This window comes from Cucurbita pepo, chromosome 1, assembly GCF_057944985.1.
Source record: "Cucurbita pepo subsp. pepo isolate OVF chromosome 1, ASM5794498v1, whole genome shotgun sequence".
NCBI classification, from domain to species: Eukaryota; Viridiplantae; Streptophyta; class Magnoliopsida; order Cucurbitales; family Cucurbitaceae; genus Cucurbita; species Cucurbita pepo.
In genome coordinates, this window is record NC_141798.1 from 8,460,368 (window position 1) to 8,474,706 (window position 14,339).

At 38.1% G+C, this 14,339-nt stretch overlaps 4 protein-coding genes across 4 annotated transcripts; 3 read left to right on the forward strand and 1 right to left on the reverse strand.

Annotated features, from left to right (window-relative positions):
* Nucleotides 1-233: 233 nt before the first annotated feature.
* Nucleotides 234-4,724, forward strand: LOC111809387 (putative polygalacturonase At1g80170). Its single transcript, XM_023695842.2, has 8 exons — nucleotides 234-1,640; nucleotides 1,719-1,847; nucleotides 2,006-2,173; nucleotides 2,266-2,301; nucleotides 2,418-2,625; nucleotides 3,246-3,327; nucleotides 3,483-3,591; nucleotides 4,033-4,724. The coding sequence occupies exons 1-8, from the start codon at nucleotides 1,362-1,364 to the stop codon at nucleotides 4,447-4,449; spliced, it is 1,428 nt and encodes a 475-aa protein (XP_023551610.2). The 5' UTR covers nucleotides 234-1,361; the 3' UTR covers nucleotides 4,450-4,724.
* A 726-nt stretch (nucleotides 4,725-5,450) lies between these two features.
* NRT2.5 (nitrate transporter2.5) lies at nucleotides 5,451-8,204 on the reverse strand. Its single transcript, XM_023696181.2, has 2 exons — nucleotides 6,808-8,204; nucleotides 5,451-6,130 (listed from the first exon to the last, which is right to left on the reverse strand). Exons 1-2 carry the CDS (start codon nucleotides 7,950-7,952, stop codon nucleotides 5,752-5,754), a joined length of 1,524 nt encoding a protein of 507 aa, XP_023551949.1. The 5' UTR covers nucleotides 7,953-8,204; the 3' UTR covers nucleotides 5,451-5,751.
* Nucleotides 8,205-9,428: 1,224 nt separating this feature from the next.
* LOC111809463 (uncharacterized) lies at nucleotides 9,429-10,226 on the forward strand. The gene has a single exon (XM_023695931.2). The coding sequence runs from the start codon at nucleotides 9,517-9,519 to the stop codon at nucleotides 9,988-9,990; it is 474 nt and encodes a 157-aa protein (XP_023551699.2). The 5' UTR covers nucleotides 9,429-9,516; the 3' UTR covers nucleotides 9,991-10,226.
* A 1,358-nt stretch (nucleotides 10,227-11,584) lies between these two features.
* LOC111809488 (uncharacterized) lies at nucleotides 11,585-12,067 on the forward strand. Its single transcript, XM_023695935.2, has one exon. The coding sequence runs from the start codon at nucleotides 11,585-11,587 to the stop codon at nucleotides 12,065-12,067; it is 483 nt and encodes a 160-aa protein (XP_023551703.2).
* The last annotated feature ends 2,272 nt before the right edge of the window (nucleotides 12,068-14,339 follow it).

Below are 14,339 nucleotides of genomic sequence, written 5' to 3' on the forward strand. Positions count from 1 at the left end.
TGGCACCGACCGGAGCATCGAGTGGGCCACCGCGTGCGACGGCTAACCAGGTGGCCAGATTCGAATGGAGCCAAATGGAGGTCACTACTGTAATGCCGAGCCGCATCTTTGTTGAATATCCAGTTCCATCAACGTGCGAGCCACTTGCTCTCTTGAAAAGGCCTCTTTATACAACTTTACAGGTATTCAACTATATAAACTGCCCCCATGATTTCATGCTCCATTAAATTTACTCACAAACACAACAAAGAGACCACAACACCCACCTCCTTTTCCCAGTGGATTTTACTTATTTATTTATTGATTTCCATTCTGCCCTCTAAACTTTGTTCTTTATCTCCCATTTGACTCTTTTCTGTATAATGGGGCTTCTGAGTTCTGATAGCCCACTAATCCAGTAACCCCTTCTGCTTGGTGCTTCTGATCATGTTACCATTGATTTTGGGCTGTCATTTTGACACCCTTTTCTTTCATATTTATAATCTTGATGAATCTGTGTCTTGGTTAGAAGTTCATCTTTAAATTGTTCAGCTCTTGAGTTTAATTGTTCATGGCCTGCAACTACATTGGCATTTACCCCGAGGGATTAATTGTAATCAAAGCCAACAAATGGATGATTATTATTATAATTGTGTCCCACGGGATCCCACATCCCGAAGCATTCCCATAAGTGTGTGCTTTAAAAACTTTGAGAGGAAGCCCGAAAGGGAAAGCTCAATGAGGACAATATCTACTAGCGGTGGGCTTAAGCTGTTACAAATGGTATCAGCGCCAGACACCGAGCGGTGTGCTAGCAAAGACGTTGGTCCCCAAGGGAGGTAGACTATGAGATCCCGCATCGATTAGAGAGGAGAATGAAGCATTCCTTATAAGGGTGTGAAAACCTTTCTTGTACATTTTAAAAACCATAGAGGAAGCTCGAAAGTGAAAGCCCCAAGAAGACAACATCCGTTAGCGTGCACTTTTAGCTGTTACAATTAATTTATTTGTATTTTTAATTTTTAATCTTGAAAACATTATGTTATCCATTCGCTGTGCCGTAGGTTGCTTTCATAATTTGTCTGATTCATAGTTTTAAACACAACAAACAAACAAAGGTGCTACAAATAATTGTAACTTTCACTAATTATAATACCATTCACTTGCTTAGGATGAAGTTTTCTTTATGTTTATTCTTTTTGAGCTGGCTGTTAGATGCCAATAGGTAATTCCTTTTTGGAAAATGGGCTGTTTTTCTTTTTGATTTTTTGAATATGACATGCCTTGAATTCTCTATATATATATACTGAAGACTTCACTACCCTGTTTCCATTTCCAATTGAACTTAGCTTAAAGTCCTCTAGTGTTAAAGTGAAATAATAATGCTTTTGGAGATGAAACAAAGAAGCAAGAATTTAACTCTTTCATTGGTTCTGTTTTTGGTGGTCTCTTTGCTGGTGTCTTCTTCTGTAGTTAGAGTGGAGGCAAGGAAGCAATATCACAGCAAGAAAAACAAGCATCAGAAGCAAAAGGGTGTTGACAATGGCAATGGTTCAGGTCCTGCACCACCTCCATTTCCTGATTACAATCAAACCCAGTCCACCATTTTTAATATCTTGTCTTTTGGAGCAAAGGGCAATGGAGTTTCTGATGATTCCAAGGTAAAAACTGTCCAAAACAACCTTAAAATGGTGACTGATGTCCTGTTTTGAACCTGTGAAAAAAACCATCTTATGCAGGCACTTCAAGCAGCATGGGAAGCTGCATGCGAGATTACTGGAGCTACATTAGAAATACCATCACAGTACAAGTTTCTCATCAAACCCATAACTCTAAAAGGCCCTTGTATGCCTCAGCTCGTTCTTCAGGTTTGCCTTGTTTTCTTCTCCTTCAGGGGTTTGGTATGTTTGAGAATGTTTCAAAAAAAGACAAAAAGTATATTCTTTTGACTCGTCATGTCAATAAATTAGTGCTGCTTAGAGTTCCAAGGATAAGATATTTAATTGGAAGTGGCATTCCAAATCAGGTTGATGGAGCTGTATTGGCGCCTACCAAAGTGAGTTCGTGGCCTAAATCCAGCTTGTTTCAATGGCTGAATTTTAAATGGCTTCATAACTTCACCATTCAAGGCTCTGGCACTGTGGATGGCATGGGCTTTAATTGGTGGGCTCGCTCCAGATTCGACAATAACAAGGTTGGTTCTCTTAATCTTCATTAAATTATGCTAATTACATTGAGAGATCGTGGTTTTAGCTAAACCATGTCTTGTTGTTTTTGTTTCTGCAGAAGAAAATGAAGAACACTCCAGATATGAAGCCTACTGTAAACTTTTCTTACTCTTTCTCTCTTCTTTTTGCTCATAATTACAGTTACTCTTTCTCTCTTCTTTTTGCTCATAATTACAGTTTTTAAAAGAATATTTTGCTAATTAATGACAGGCATTAAGATTTTATTCCAGTTTCAATGTGACAGTTCGTGATATCACCATAATAAACAGTCCACAGTGCCATCTGAAGTTTGACAACTCCGGTACGGTCCAAGTTGACAATATCACCATTTCTTCGCCGGAGAACAGCCCCAACACCGACGGCATTCACCTGCAGAACACACAAGATGTCGAGATTCAACACTCCAACATTAGCTGTGGTATGAACAGAGCCAATTCACAGCCCATCTTTAATAATATTTTCATTGTTCTTTCCAGAGTTCATACTTTTTTACTGCATCTTTTTCTATCTATTTACATGTTCATTTTCTCATAGAACAATTTTTTACTCAAATTTGCATATTTTCTCTCTTATATATTGGAAAATTATGAGGTTAAGAAGCATATCTCCGATTCACTGGTAAAGTATAACAGTCTAAGTCCACCGCTAGTATTGTCCTTTTTGGGCTTTTCCTTCTGGGCTTCTCCTCAAGGTTTTAAAACTCATCTACTAGGGAGAAGTTTCTACACCCTTACAATGAATGCTTCGTTCCCCTCTCCATCCAATGTGGGATCTCACAATCCACCCCCTTGGAAGCTCAGCATCCTCATTGGCACATCGCCCGATGCCTGGCTCTGATGCCATTTGTAACAGCCTAAGCCTATCACCAATTGATATTGTCCTCTTTAGGCTTTCCCTTCTGGGTTAGGTTATAAATCGCGTCCACTAAAAGAGAGGTTTCCGTCTCCAACCAATGTGGGATCTCACGTAAAGCTACGCCTCAAACAAAATGGACTACACAATTGAACCAACTTATTATAAGATTTGTTATTTTAACAGGAGATGACTGTGTTTCCATTCAGACTGGCTGCTCCAACATCCACATTCATCATATCAATTGTGGCCCTGGACATGGCATAAGGTAAATAAACTCCTCATCAATTTTACTTTTTCACAAAGGTAATTCCTGTAGATAATATTACTCATGGCAGTGATTACAAATTAACCATTTTGCTCAACTTTCTTAAACATTATTATTGTCAGCACTAAAGATGATTTTGTTGCCTATAATTACAGCTTGGGCGGACTTGGGAAAGATAGAACAGCTGCATGTGTCTCCAATATTGTTGTCGAAAACATCTCAATTCAAAACACTCTTTCAGGAGTGAGAATCAAGACCTGGCAGGTAAAGAAAACAAAGGGGTTAATTATGGTGGAACTCTGAATTATTATATGTACTCTCTGTTGAGATTGTTGAGAGAGGAGTCTCACGTCGACTAATTAAAGGGTTGATTATGGGTTAAGTAAGGAATACATCTTCATTGGTATGAAACCGATCGGAAAAACCAAAAGCAAAGCCATGAGAGCTTATACTCAAAATAGACAATATCATACTATTGTGGAGAGTCATGGTTCCTAACATGGTATTAGAGTCAGGCTCTTAACTTAGCCATGTCCATAGTAAAAAAGTGACAAGCCTTGAAGGTGTAGTCAAAAGTGACTCAAGTGTCGAACAAAGTACTTTGTTCGAGTGCTCCAAAGGAGTCATGGTTCCTAACTGTTTATTAAGCATGATTGATGAGGTTAGGAGTGTGATTTGTGATTGGGTTTGATGGAATATGAACAGGGAGGAGTTGGGTCAGTGAAGAACGTATCATTCTCCAAAATCCAAGTTTCTGACGTAAAGGTACCCATTATGATAGACCAATACTACTGCGACAAGTACAGATGCAATAACCAAACAGGAGCCGTTGCAATATCAGGCATAACATACAATCAAATCATAGGAAGTTACACGGTGCAGCCTATTCACTTAGCCTGCAGCACCCAAATCCCTTGCATAGACGTTGATCTCATAGACATCCAGCTCAACCCATCTTCACAATCCACAGCCTTTCAAAGCTCCCTATGTTGGAATTCTTACGGTAAATCTCAGGCCCCTCTCCTTCCTTCTAGCATAGACTACTGCTTGAGAAGCGGCGGTGGCGGTGGCGCTGTTAGGAGAATTGCAAGGTCCCATGATTATGATTATGTCTGCTACTAATGCACAAACCTCTCCACTTTCTCTCTGTTTCTGTTTTTCCTCTTCTCCGGCTTCCCTTCTGCAGATTTAGTTTTGGAAAATGTAGAGAGGTGATGATTGTAAGAGCATTTATGGTTGTGGGCTTTGGCGTTGATATCATTTCTGAGTCTATGAGTGTCTCGTTTCCCGATTAGTACACACACAGTGGCCCAAATTTCGTCCACCCATTTGCCAAAAACGTTACTTTTTTACTTTATTGAGAAGGTTTTGGAAGTTGTAATGAGTTGAAGTGGTGATTTATTCTTCTATTCGCCTCTTGGTAAATTGTTTGGTGGAGAAGAAAGGGCTAACTAAAACAGAGTTTAATGATGGTTATAGTGGAGGAATGCTTGTGAGGAAAGAAGTCCGTGTTTGGGTTAGATTTAGACATTTTATGTCTCATCTTATCGATTTTTTTAATTCAAACAATTCTTGTTAAATAATGAATCTAACCCGATTTAACCTCATTGATTTGGATTGGAGTGATTTTCCATCTTTTATTTTTAATAAAAATAAAATGTTAATTTGTGAAGCATTAATCATTTGTAGTTATTTAATTAAAATTTGCAACTAAATTTTAATATTATTATTACAAAAATATTTTTCAAATAATTAAAACCTTTTAAGGGGTTGCTGGAGAATAAATAATAAAAAATTAATTAGGTAATTAAATAAAAATATATAGATATAATTTTATCAAAAGTAAATATGTAATTTTAAAATTAACAATAAATTCGAGTTGGTTCGATTCAATCCAATCTAACTTTAGGAGAACATAAGAACTCAACCTGACTCATAAAATTTATAACTTACCTATTAGGTTGGGCGGTGGCTTATAACTTTTAGAATTTAGGAAAATAGATACACAATATCTACCACTCAAAAGTGTAAATAAATATGAAAATATTACTACTTGGGTAGAATTGGGACTGAAGGTTCAATCTTCATTCATATTCACCAACTAACTAACTTTTGAGAATATATTTTAATTCGGAAAATAGATTAAGAACCAACTGAGTTGATCCCAATCTGAATTATTATAAATTAAAATAGAGCTTACATGAAATTTATAGATAATCATACTAACAAGTAACAATTATTTACCTAACTTAAACATAACCGATTAAATCTTGTCTCCCACTACACGTGGACGGAAGAGGAAGAAAAAACAAAGCTTAAGTAGCATAAACGGAGTACGTACGAATTGCGTCGTGGAAGTGGGCCTTAAGCCCAATAACAGAAAGGCCCAAACTTCAAGCCCAACATGGTTTTTTTTATGTTCTCTCAGACGTGAGGTGAAGCCGCGGCAGAGGCAGCATCAGCAGTGCCCTTACTAAGGCTTTTGCCTCTTTCAGTTCGGCTGTTATCAGCAAACTTGAGGGCAGCCAAATGGTAGCCTTTGGCCTTCTCCTCAGGGGTCCACTCCGACAAGTAATACTCTTCCTCGGAAGCTATCTTGGAGGAAGCTGGTCCGGTCAGCATGCTGCCCCATTGTGGGAAATATATTAACACTATTGGAAGAGTGCACCCTATTATCATCACTCCCATCAGACTTATCCCCTTCTCTTTGCTGTATCTTGACCCTCTGAAGAATATCAGCTGAGTTAGTACCGACCCCACGTTCCCCCCCGCTCCTGTCATCCCCGATATTACCCCCAACGACCTGTCACCAAAGCTTAAAATGTTAGAGTGTTCAAAAAAATCGATCACCCCAACAACCCAATCTAAATTATATCGTTTTTGGTTGAATTATGAACTTATTTGAATCAAAAATATACATTTATTTAATTTCATATTTATTATTTATGATAAGTTTGCAAAATATATATTGAATTTGAATGGCAAATTTTAATAAAATAGATGTTTTACAGACTAATATTTTATTTTTATTAAAAAATAAAAAATTAAATAAAAGATTAAAACAACTCAACTCAATTCCGCCTTAAAAAAATTTATGATTGGATTGAGTTCATTATTTAATAAGAGTTGTTTGATTTGAGTTTAGAAAGATGCCTTAACCCAATCCAACAAACCCGTGAATACTTTTATTAAAATGTTTGTCTACGATTCCAAAAGTGTTTGTCTACATAGCCATATTAGGTTTAACATCGTTGTAAAGAATTAATCATATGTTTCTGTTTTTTCTTTTTTTCCGTGGTCAAACATGGAAAGTATATATATAGAAGCCATCTTCACATTTATTTTATTTCATATTCTTATTCTTCAAAGTTTTAATACTTATTTATTTTCCTATTTACTTTATAAAAATCCAAGCCCAATTTTTCAAAATAATAATAGTAAAAAAAAAATAAAAAATAAAAAAAGTTTGGGACTATGTACCTTCTGGAGATGAAAGGAACGACACCAAATGTAAGTCCACACGCAGCTTGAACAAAGAGAGAGAAAATAATCATAATGGCAATGGAAACACTCAAAGACTGAACCAATCCAAGAATCACACAGAAAACACCGCCCAATGTCTGCACCAACCACAGAGCCCACAGCCTACCCCTCATGCCGTACCTCTTCGCCACAACGTCCGACAGTATCCCTCCGTACGGCCTCGAAAAAAGGTTAGCCAGCCCAAAGCTCGCCGCTATGATCCCTGCCGTGTGCAGGTTCAAATTGAATCTATCGTAGAAATAATTGGCTATTATATTGTCAATCGTTAATTCCACCCCAAAACAGTACCCATAAGTCAATGCCAAAATCCATCCCCTGTAATTCTTCGCCCCATTGTACACCACCGTTGAAAATTTGTCTTTTGCCTTCTCCCCTGTTTTCTGCAGCTCCCCGAAGTTCCCGTCCGGCGTGTCCTCGCCGAGCATCAGAACCGCAAAGGCCGAAAGCGTTTGGAAAATCGCTGGGATGAAGAAAGCGATTCTCCACGCAGTGAATTTCGTTGCGCCGATGTGCTCGATGATGGCGAACACGTACGGCATAATCAGCTGTGTTGCGCCGCCGCCTAAGTTCCCCCAACCGCCGGCTACGCCATTGGCGGTGCCGACGACGGTGGAGGAGAACATTGAGCTCATCCAGAATTGGGTCGAGACGAATGTGGCGAGAGAGAATCCAGTGAAGAATCGAACGAGAAAAAACGAAGCAGGGGATGAGGCTATGGAGGTTAAATAAACAGCCGGCGAGGTTATGAGGATGAGTGAGGCAGAGGCGAGACGTGGTCCGACTAAATCACAGGCGGAACCCATCATGATACGGGCAAAGACAGCGCCGGAGACGGAGGCAATTCCGGCGTTCCCAATGTCAGTGTCGGTTAAATTAAGATTGTCGCGGATCACCGGAAGCAGAGGAGCTGCCGCAAAACTTGAAACGAAACAAGCGCAGAACGAAATCCACGACAGGTGAAACGTTCGCATGTGGGGAGCTGCGACGGAGAAGATATTGAATTTGGTGGATTTGTGTTCGGAGTCCACCGGAAGAGAGAACTTCCTGGGCTGAGCCGCCGGTGCTCCGCCTTGAACCGCCATATTCACGGCTGAATTTTGTTTAAAATTGTGAATTTGGGAAATTATTTAAAGGGAATTTAGGATGGCTCTTTGAGGGATCGAAAAGGGGAAGATTGGAAGCCGGAAAATATGGTGGAATAGGCCAAATCTCAGCCTTATACCGACATAGTTATCGACGCAAATTGGTTTTACTCCAAACAAAAACAACGACTTAGAGACATGAAGAAGACGATTGTATACAAAATGATGAATATATGCGTATGAATGAGGTCACCCAATACTAACTAGCCATGCCAACTCACCATTTTTTAATAATAAGGTCTATTTCTCTCTAAAATTACAACTATACCCACCCACAGGATATTCAACAAAGTCGGAGATTAACCTAAGTTCTTGTGAAAAGACCGTTCTATCCATGTGATATGCGAGGTCGGATGGCAATGGACACAAAAGTCAACACACGGGATATACCCTCAGATTCTGACCTTTACATTGAAAAGTCCAGTCTGTCCTTGTCATATACGATATAACGATAAACGACAAAACCGGAATATACCCACACAGATTATCGAAAAAGAAAATGTATTTACACCAAACAAAATTACCTTATTTGCAAAACAAAACTGTAATTCAAGATTTTAATTAGCTCGGGCTATTAGTTCGGTTACATTTTTAGAAAATATAAAAAAATTTAGTTACTACCAAATTAAATCTTATCTTACTCAGTAAAATTATTAAAAATATTTAATACTTATAATTGATGTTAGTAATAAGCTGACTTGAGAAGCTTTGATATTTAAGTAGGAGCGTTACGAAGATAATTAGTTGAAAGTCGTAATGTAGGGACGGTGGAATATTCAACCATGAAGGTGGGACCACTCCTGAGTATCCAAGAATATTCTGCACCATTTTTTTTTAATTCAATTTATTTGTTTATTCATATTATATGAATCTGGCTTAAGATTCATAGTCAACTTGGTGGTTAGCTCAAAGGTTGCCCAAGTCAATCCTTTCCTCCTATTAAATAAAATAATCTTTTCTATTTCCAATCAGAATCAGCCACGTGGACCCCAGTGGCATTATATATAAAGTAGTGCCGGGAATTTGAAATTCAAATTGTTTTTTTTTATATTTTATTTGTAATACAAAAAGGAAGAAATTAGTTGCTATAAAGACAAATGCTATACTCCAATTAAGAGATTATTTTTTAATTATAAACTGATTATTTTCTAAATTAATGGATGCCTGACTTTCATCGTCCAAACATTCTAATACATGTTAGAATCATGTCTTGAAATTTGTTAAAAGAAAATGTGCGAATAAATAATTTTTTTTAAAAAAAAATTGAAGTCCTCAAATAGAGCCAATTTGCTATTTAAAGCTAAGGAAATACCGATTCTAACCCTAGAATCAAGGAAAGGCTCACAAAACTAGCCGTTATTATTGGGCAGTTAAGAAGGAACTGAAGAGCATATAAGCACCCAAACACGCCAAGTTCACACAGACCTTGAGGAAGAAGTTGAAAACTAAATAAATAAATAAATAAATAAATAAATCCCAAAGCTATTTATTTTATTAAATAAGAATGGCTGAAAAACACATGGTTTTATACTTTGTCGCGGCCGCCGTCCTCGCCGGGCAAGCTGACGGGGCCGACATCTGTGAGAAAGCGGCATACGCGTCGCTGTGCCGGTCTTCCGTGAAAGGAGCCACCGAGCCGGCAGCCGGGTTGCAGGCAGCGATTGAACACCTGATATTGGAAACAAAACACGCGAAAGAGTCGACCATGAAGCTGGGCGCTATGAAGTGTCTAGACGTGTGCAAACAGAACTACGACGACGCCGTTACGGACCTGCAGAAAAGTGTTGAGTACTTGACGAAAAACGACAAGCCTAGCCTGAAAATCAGCCTGTCTGCGGCATTGACGGACTACGTCACGTGCGATGATGCGGTGATGGAAAGCGGCAACTCCAAGAAAGTTGGAGACCTCATGAGCGTCGACGTTGTGCTGCGACATATGGCTGCCAATTGCTTGCACTTGGCCTCTTTGTTGAAGTAATTTTTCCATCGCTTCGTAGGCCGTGCTTAGGAAGAGGAACGGGCGTTTGGGCAGACCGATGTATCGTTTTGGTCTGAAATGATTCCGACTTGTCGTAATGTGATAATCATAGAAGGCGACACTGGAATCAAATTTCACAATTTGTTTCAAATAAATCTTATATATGTATTAGAAGGTGAGAATTATTGTTTTTCCACGTCACCTTCTGTAAGTTAATGGATTTAGATATTTTAGTATTTTCATAGTATCCAATAATTTTGATTTTTTTCTATAAATAAATATATTCACTCATGTAATAAAAGACTAAGAAAAGTCTAATAGAATCTTGAAAGGATGGGAGGTTCGGTTACTCACCTAACCATGTTAATCTGTGCGGCGCCTAGATAACTCAAGTGGATAACTCAGGTGGGGCTTCTCACCTAACCATGTTAATCTGTGCGCGTCTGGATAACCCAAGTGGGGCTTCTCTTCAATCTTAGGATAACCCAAGTGGGGCTTCTCTTCAATCTTAGGATAACCCAAGTGGGGCTTCTCTTCAATCTTAGGATAACCCAAGTGGGGCTTGGGGCTTCTGTTCAATCTCATACTGAGCATCGTCTCCTTCTAGGGCATTGAATAACGTATCGATTTTTTGCCCTTTCTTAATCGAATTTTCAAGATATTAAATAATGGACCGCCTAGTCGATTTTTTTTTTCAAATTGGTTCATTTTCATTAAGTAATCAATTCGAAACTAGTTTCTTTACAAACTCTCTTGACCCAACCCAAATATCCAAGCGGGTCCAAGGAGAAGACTCCCTGCACTCTCTCATATATTCCAGAGTCCCTCTCTAATGGTTATATAATTTCCCTCCTTAATAAATATATATTTTCTATACTACTAAATATAATATTCCAAATTATACCTAAATTACACTAATATTTGAACTTATATTTTAAATTAATATAGATATATTACTGATAAACTTAAATACATTTTTTTTATTACTTTAGCACAAAAAAATCACTATAGCAATATAGCAATGTTGAGATGTGTATATCATTTGTATTCGAAGTCTTGTCATTTTATGCATGTAGCCGCCATATAACGATATAATAAAAGTATATCAAATATATAATTAATATACATAAATATTTATTTTTCATACATTAATTATGAAGGCAACACAAACATTTAACAACGATAATTATTTTGTATAGGCATTTAACTCGTATATTCAAACACATATATTTACATTAAAATGTTTAATATATACCCATTAAATAATATATGTGATCTTTAATTTTAAAATATTATTTAAAAATTAAATGGAGTTATTTTCTTTAAAGAGTATAGTATTATTAGTTAATTAATTTTATATAGTTAGAATCTAATTATTTTGGAAAAAATTAATTTAATTTAAAGGTAAAGAAACATTCAATCTCACACTAGAATGAAGGAAAGCCAAACAAAACAACCCGTTGGTGAGGAAAACTGTTAGAGTCGTGTACAGCCACGGAGGCACCGAAGAAGCTTATAAAGACCAAACCATCGCCATATTCCCAAAACACTAATAAATAAATAAAAAAATAATAAAAAATTAAATTAAATTAGAATGGGTGGAAAGCAGTTGGTTATGGTATTTGTGGCGGCCGCTATGGTATTGGAGGGCGAAGCCGAGGGAGTCGACATCTGCGAGAAAGCAGACGACGTGCCGCTGTGCCGGTCGTACGTGAAAGGGTCGAGCGATCCGAGACCGGCGATTAAGAAAACGATCGAACAACTGTTGTCGGAAACAAAACGGGCGAAAACATCGAGCGAGAAGATGGGGGAACCGGGTTTCATAGGGGTGTGCACAGAGAACTACGACTCAGCCATTGATGACCTGCAGAATAGCCTACTGAGTTTGGAGAAAAACGACAAGGCGAGTCTTCAATCGAGCCTCAGTGGGGTGGCGACCTTCTACGTCACGTGTACCGATACGGTGTCGGAAGGCGGGGTGCGCATCATGAAGATTGCTAAAAAGCTTGTCAAAAAAGATTCCAAGCTGCAGCGTTTGGCTGGGACTTCCTTGTACTTGGCTTCTTTGTTGAACTGATTTTCCCCGTACCTTCCTCCTACTTCATAGGGCGTGCTTAGGAAGAGGAACGGACCAAGGGAGATTGGCCCGGTCCGATGTCACCTTTTGGTCTCACATAATTCGAGTTCTCGTGTTATAGTAATCCAAAAGACCGCCGGTTCGATGTGACCTTTGGTCTCAAATAATTCGGGTTGTCGTATTGTTATAATCCAAGAGCGACACCGAGATTTTTTTTTTTTTTTTTTTTTTTTTTTTTTTTTTTTTTTTTTTTCTCGCGACTGCCGAATTTTCTTACCTTCAAATATTATATTTTTTTTATTAAACGAATTTCAGATTTTTAATTTGGCAATAAAAATTTAATACAAGCGATTTTTTTTTTAAAAAAAATCAAAATTAAATAGATGTACGACTTTAGATGAACGTTTTATTTTTTTTCTTTCTATTTTGGTGGATTTATTTATATTATGTTTAAATATAGATAATTTTCACAATAATTAAAACTTTGATTTGATTAGAATAATTATATATTTTCAGTTTTAGGAAGGATCCCAATTCTAACACATTTTTATTTGATTAAAAGAAAATGAAATTAAGAAAATGACAAAAATGTCGGTCGTGGAGGCAGAATTTCAAATAAACTTGGAAATACGTTAAAAAAAACATTTAGTTAAATATTTCAATTTAGAATATATAAATAAATAATAATAACTAAATATCAATTCGCCGGCAGCCAAATCACGCACCTCCGCCCTCAGCACGTGAAAGAATCATACCACGTACTAGCTCAAGGGATTAAACGCTGTCGTCTTGGGTTATGTGGCACTCTCAAATATTCTCACGTATTTACTCTAGGGATAAAATATGATCCAATTTGGAAGCCTATGCGATTTCGATTTGACTGCAAGGGGCGACTCGATTTAACTGCGAGGGGCGACTCTCAAGTGGTGCTTATGTGACCATGGAGAACAGTGCATCATCTATTTAAGCCAAAACCAGGCATACACAAGGTTCAAGAGAACGAGATTTGCCTTTCAAGTGGTGCTCATTTGGCCATGTGAAGGTTAAAACTGAATCGAAGACAAGTTTGAAGAGGATCCGGTAGGGCCCTAGACCATAACTTCAAAAGGAGTTTTGACATGAGTTGCGGCATGCGGCTTTAGAGTTAAATTCGTTTATATGAAAGATGAAAGCTCACCAATTTGGTGTCAATTGAATACTCCACCATTCCTAGGCCATATGGCTTAAGCAACGGCTAGCTACCCTATGACACATGGGTGTATCACAGTGAGGGTGAGGGCACATGAGTATATCACAATGAGGGTGAGTGTTGAGAAACGAATGTCTTGGTGACTTCCTTTGAAATGGATTTTTCAAGAACAGTGGGTAAGTGTTGACATTGGGCCTCCAACCCATATGTCAGAGTTTGGATCTTGCACCTCTATCCATTACGAATTTCGTAAATGATATGTCATGAATATGGGAAGGTCCAATGTCTCGATAGAACCTGATGGATGTTCAGGATGTTCGGGTGTAATGTTGACAATGGGCCTCCAGCCCATATGTTGGAGGTTGGATCATGCACCCACTATCCGTTACGAATTTCGTAAATGATATGGGAAGATCCAATGTCTCGATAGAACCCGGATGGATGGATGTTCAGGATGTCCTGGTGTAATGAACGACACATAAGTCCATTCTCAATTGCATGACCAAGTGAGTTGTGATGGCTGGCGACATCCCGTGCCTTGGGATGACATCATGACATGTGGGTCATGTTAATTGGGAACCAAGATGAGAAATGAGATGCGACATTGCATCAAAAGACCTTGGCCTCAAGTAGAGGTAATGTCGAGTCAAATGACTTGGCCTAGTGTAGAGGTAAGTCAGTCAAGTCATAGATGATTGAATATGCACGCACAGGCAGTGTGTGTGCCCAAACAATCTTGAATTCTATACTAGTTGTGTTTGGTTCGCAAAGACAAATCTCACCTAAGATCTGACGAAGCCACAAAACCAGATGAAAAGTGAAAATAAAGTTTAAATTTTCCTCAAAGCTTATCGTGAGTGTGCCAAGATCGATATTGTATAATCACGAAAATTCCTTTTGTTTTGTTACTTATGGAAGTTAATGATTCTACGATTTCTTGAGCGAATATGAGCAATTCCATTAGTCAGAACATGCTCGACCAGAGATTGCTTCCTTTTAGCTTTTGATAATCGACGTAAATCCAATCCTTCCCGGACCCATAAGAATAATTTGTTTCAAACTGCATTAGCCAATCAAGTCCCA

Coding starts and splice junctions, on each gene's coding strand:
- LOC111809463 (XM_023695931.2), top strand. CDS start 9,517: ATGGCTGAAAAACACATGGTTTTATACTTTGTCGCGGCCGCCGTCCTC.
- NRT2.5 (XM_023696181.2), bottom strand. CDS start 7,952: ATGGCGGTTCAAGGCGGAGCACCGGCGGCTCAGCCCAGGAAGTTCTCT. Junction 6,131..6,807: donor GTTCCTTTCATCTCCAGAAG/GTACATAGTCCC, acceptor CTTTGGTGACAG/GTCGTTGGGGGTAATATCGG.
- LOC111809387 (XM_023695842.2), top strand. CDS start 1,362: ATGCTTTTGGAGATGAAACAAAGAAGCAAGAATTTAACTCTTTCATTG. Junction 1,641..1,718: donor GAGTTTCTGATGATTCCAAG/GTAAAAACTGTC, acceptor CATCTTATGCAG/GCACTTCAAGCAGCATGGGA. Junction 2,626..3,245: donor ACACTCCAACATTAGCTGTG/GTATGAACAGAG, acceptor TTATTTTAACAG/GAGATGACTGTGTTTCCATT.
- LOC111809488 (XM_023695935.2), top strand. CDS start 11,585: ATGGGTGGAAAGCAGTTGGTTATGGTATTTGTGGCGGCCGCTATGGTA.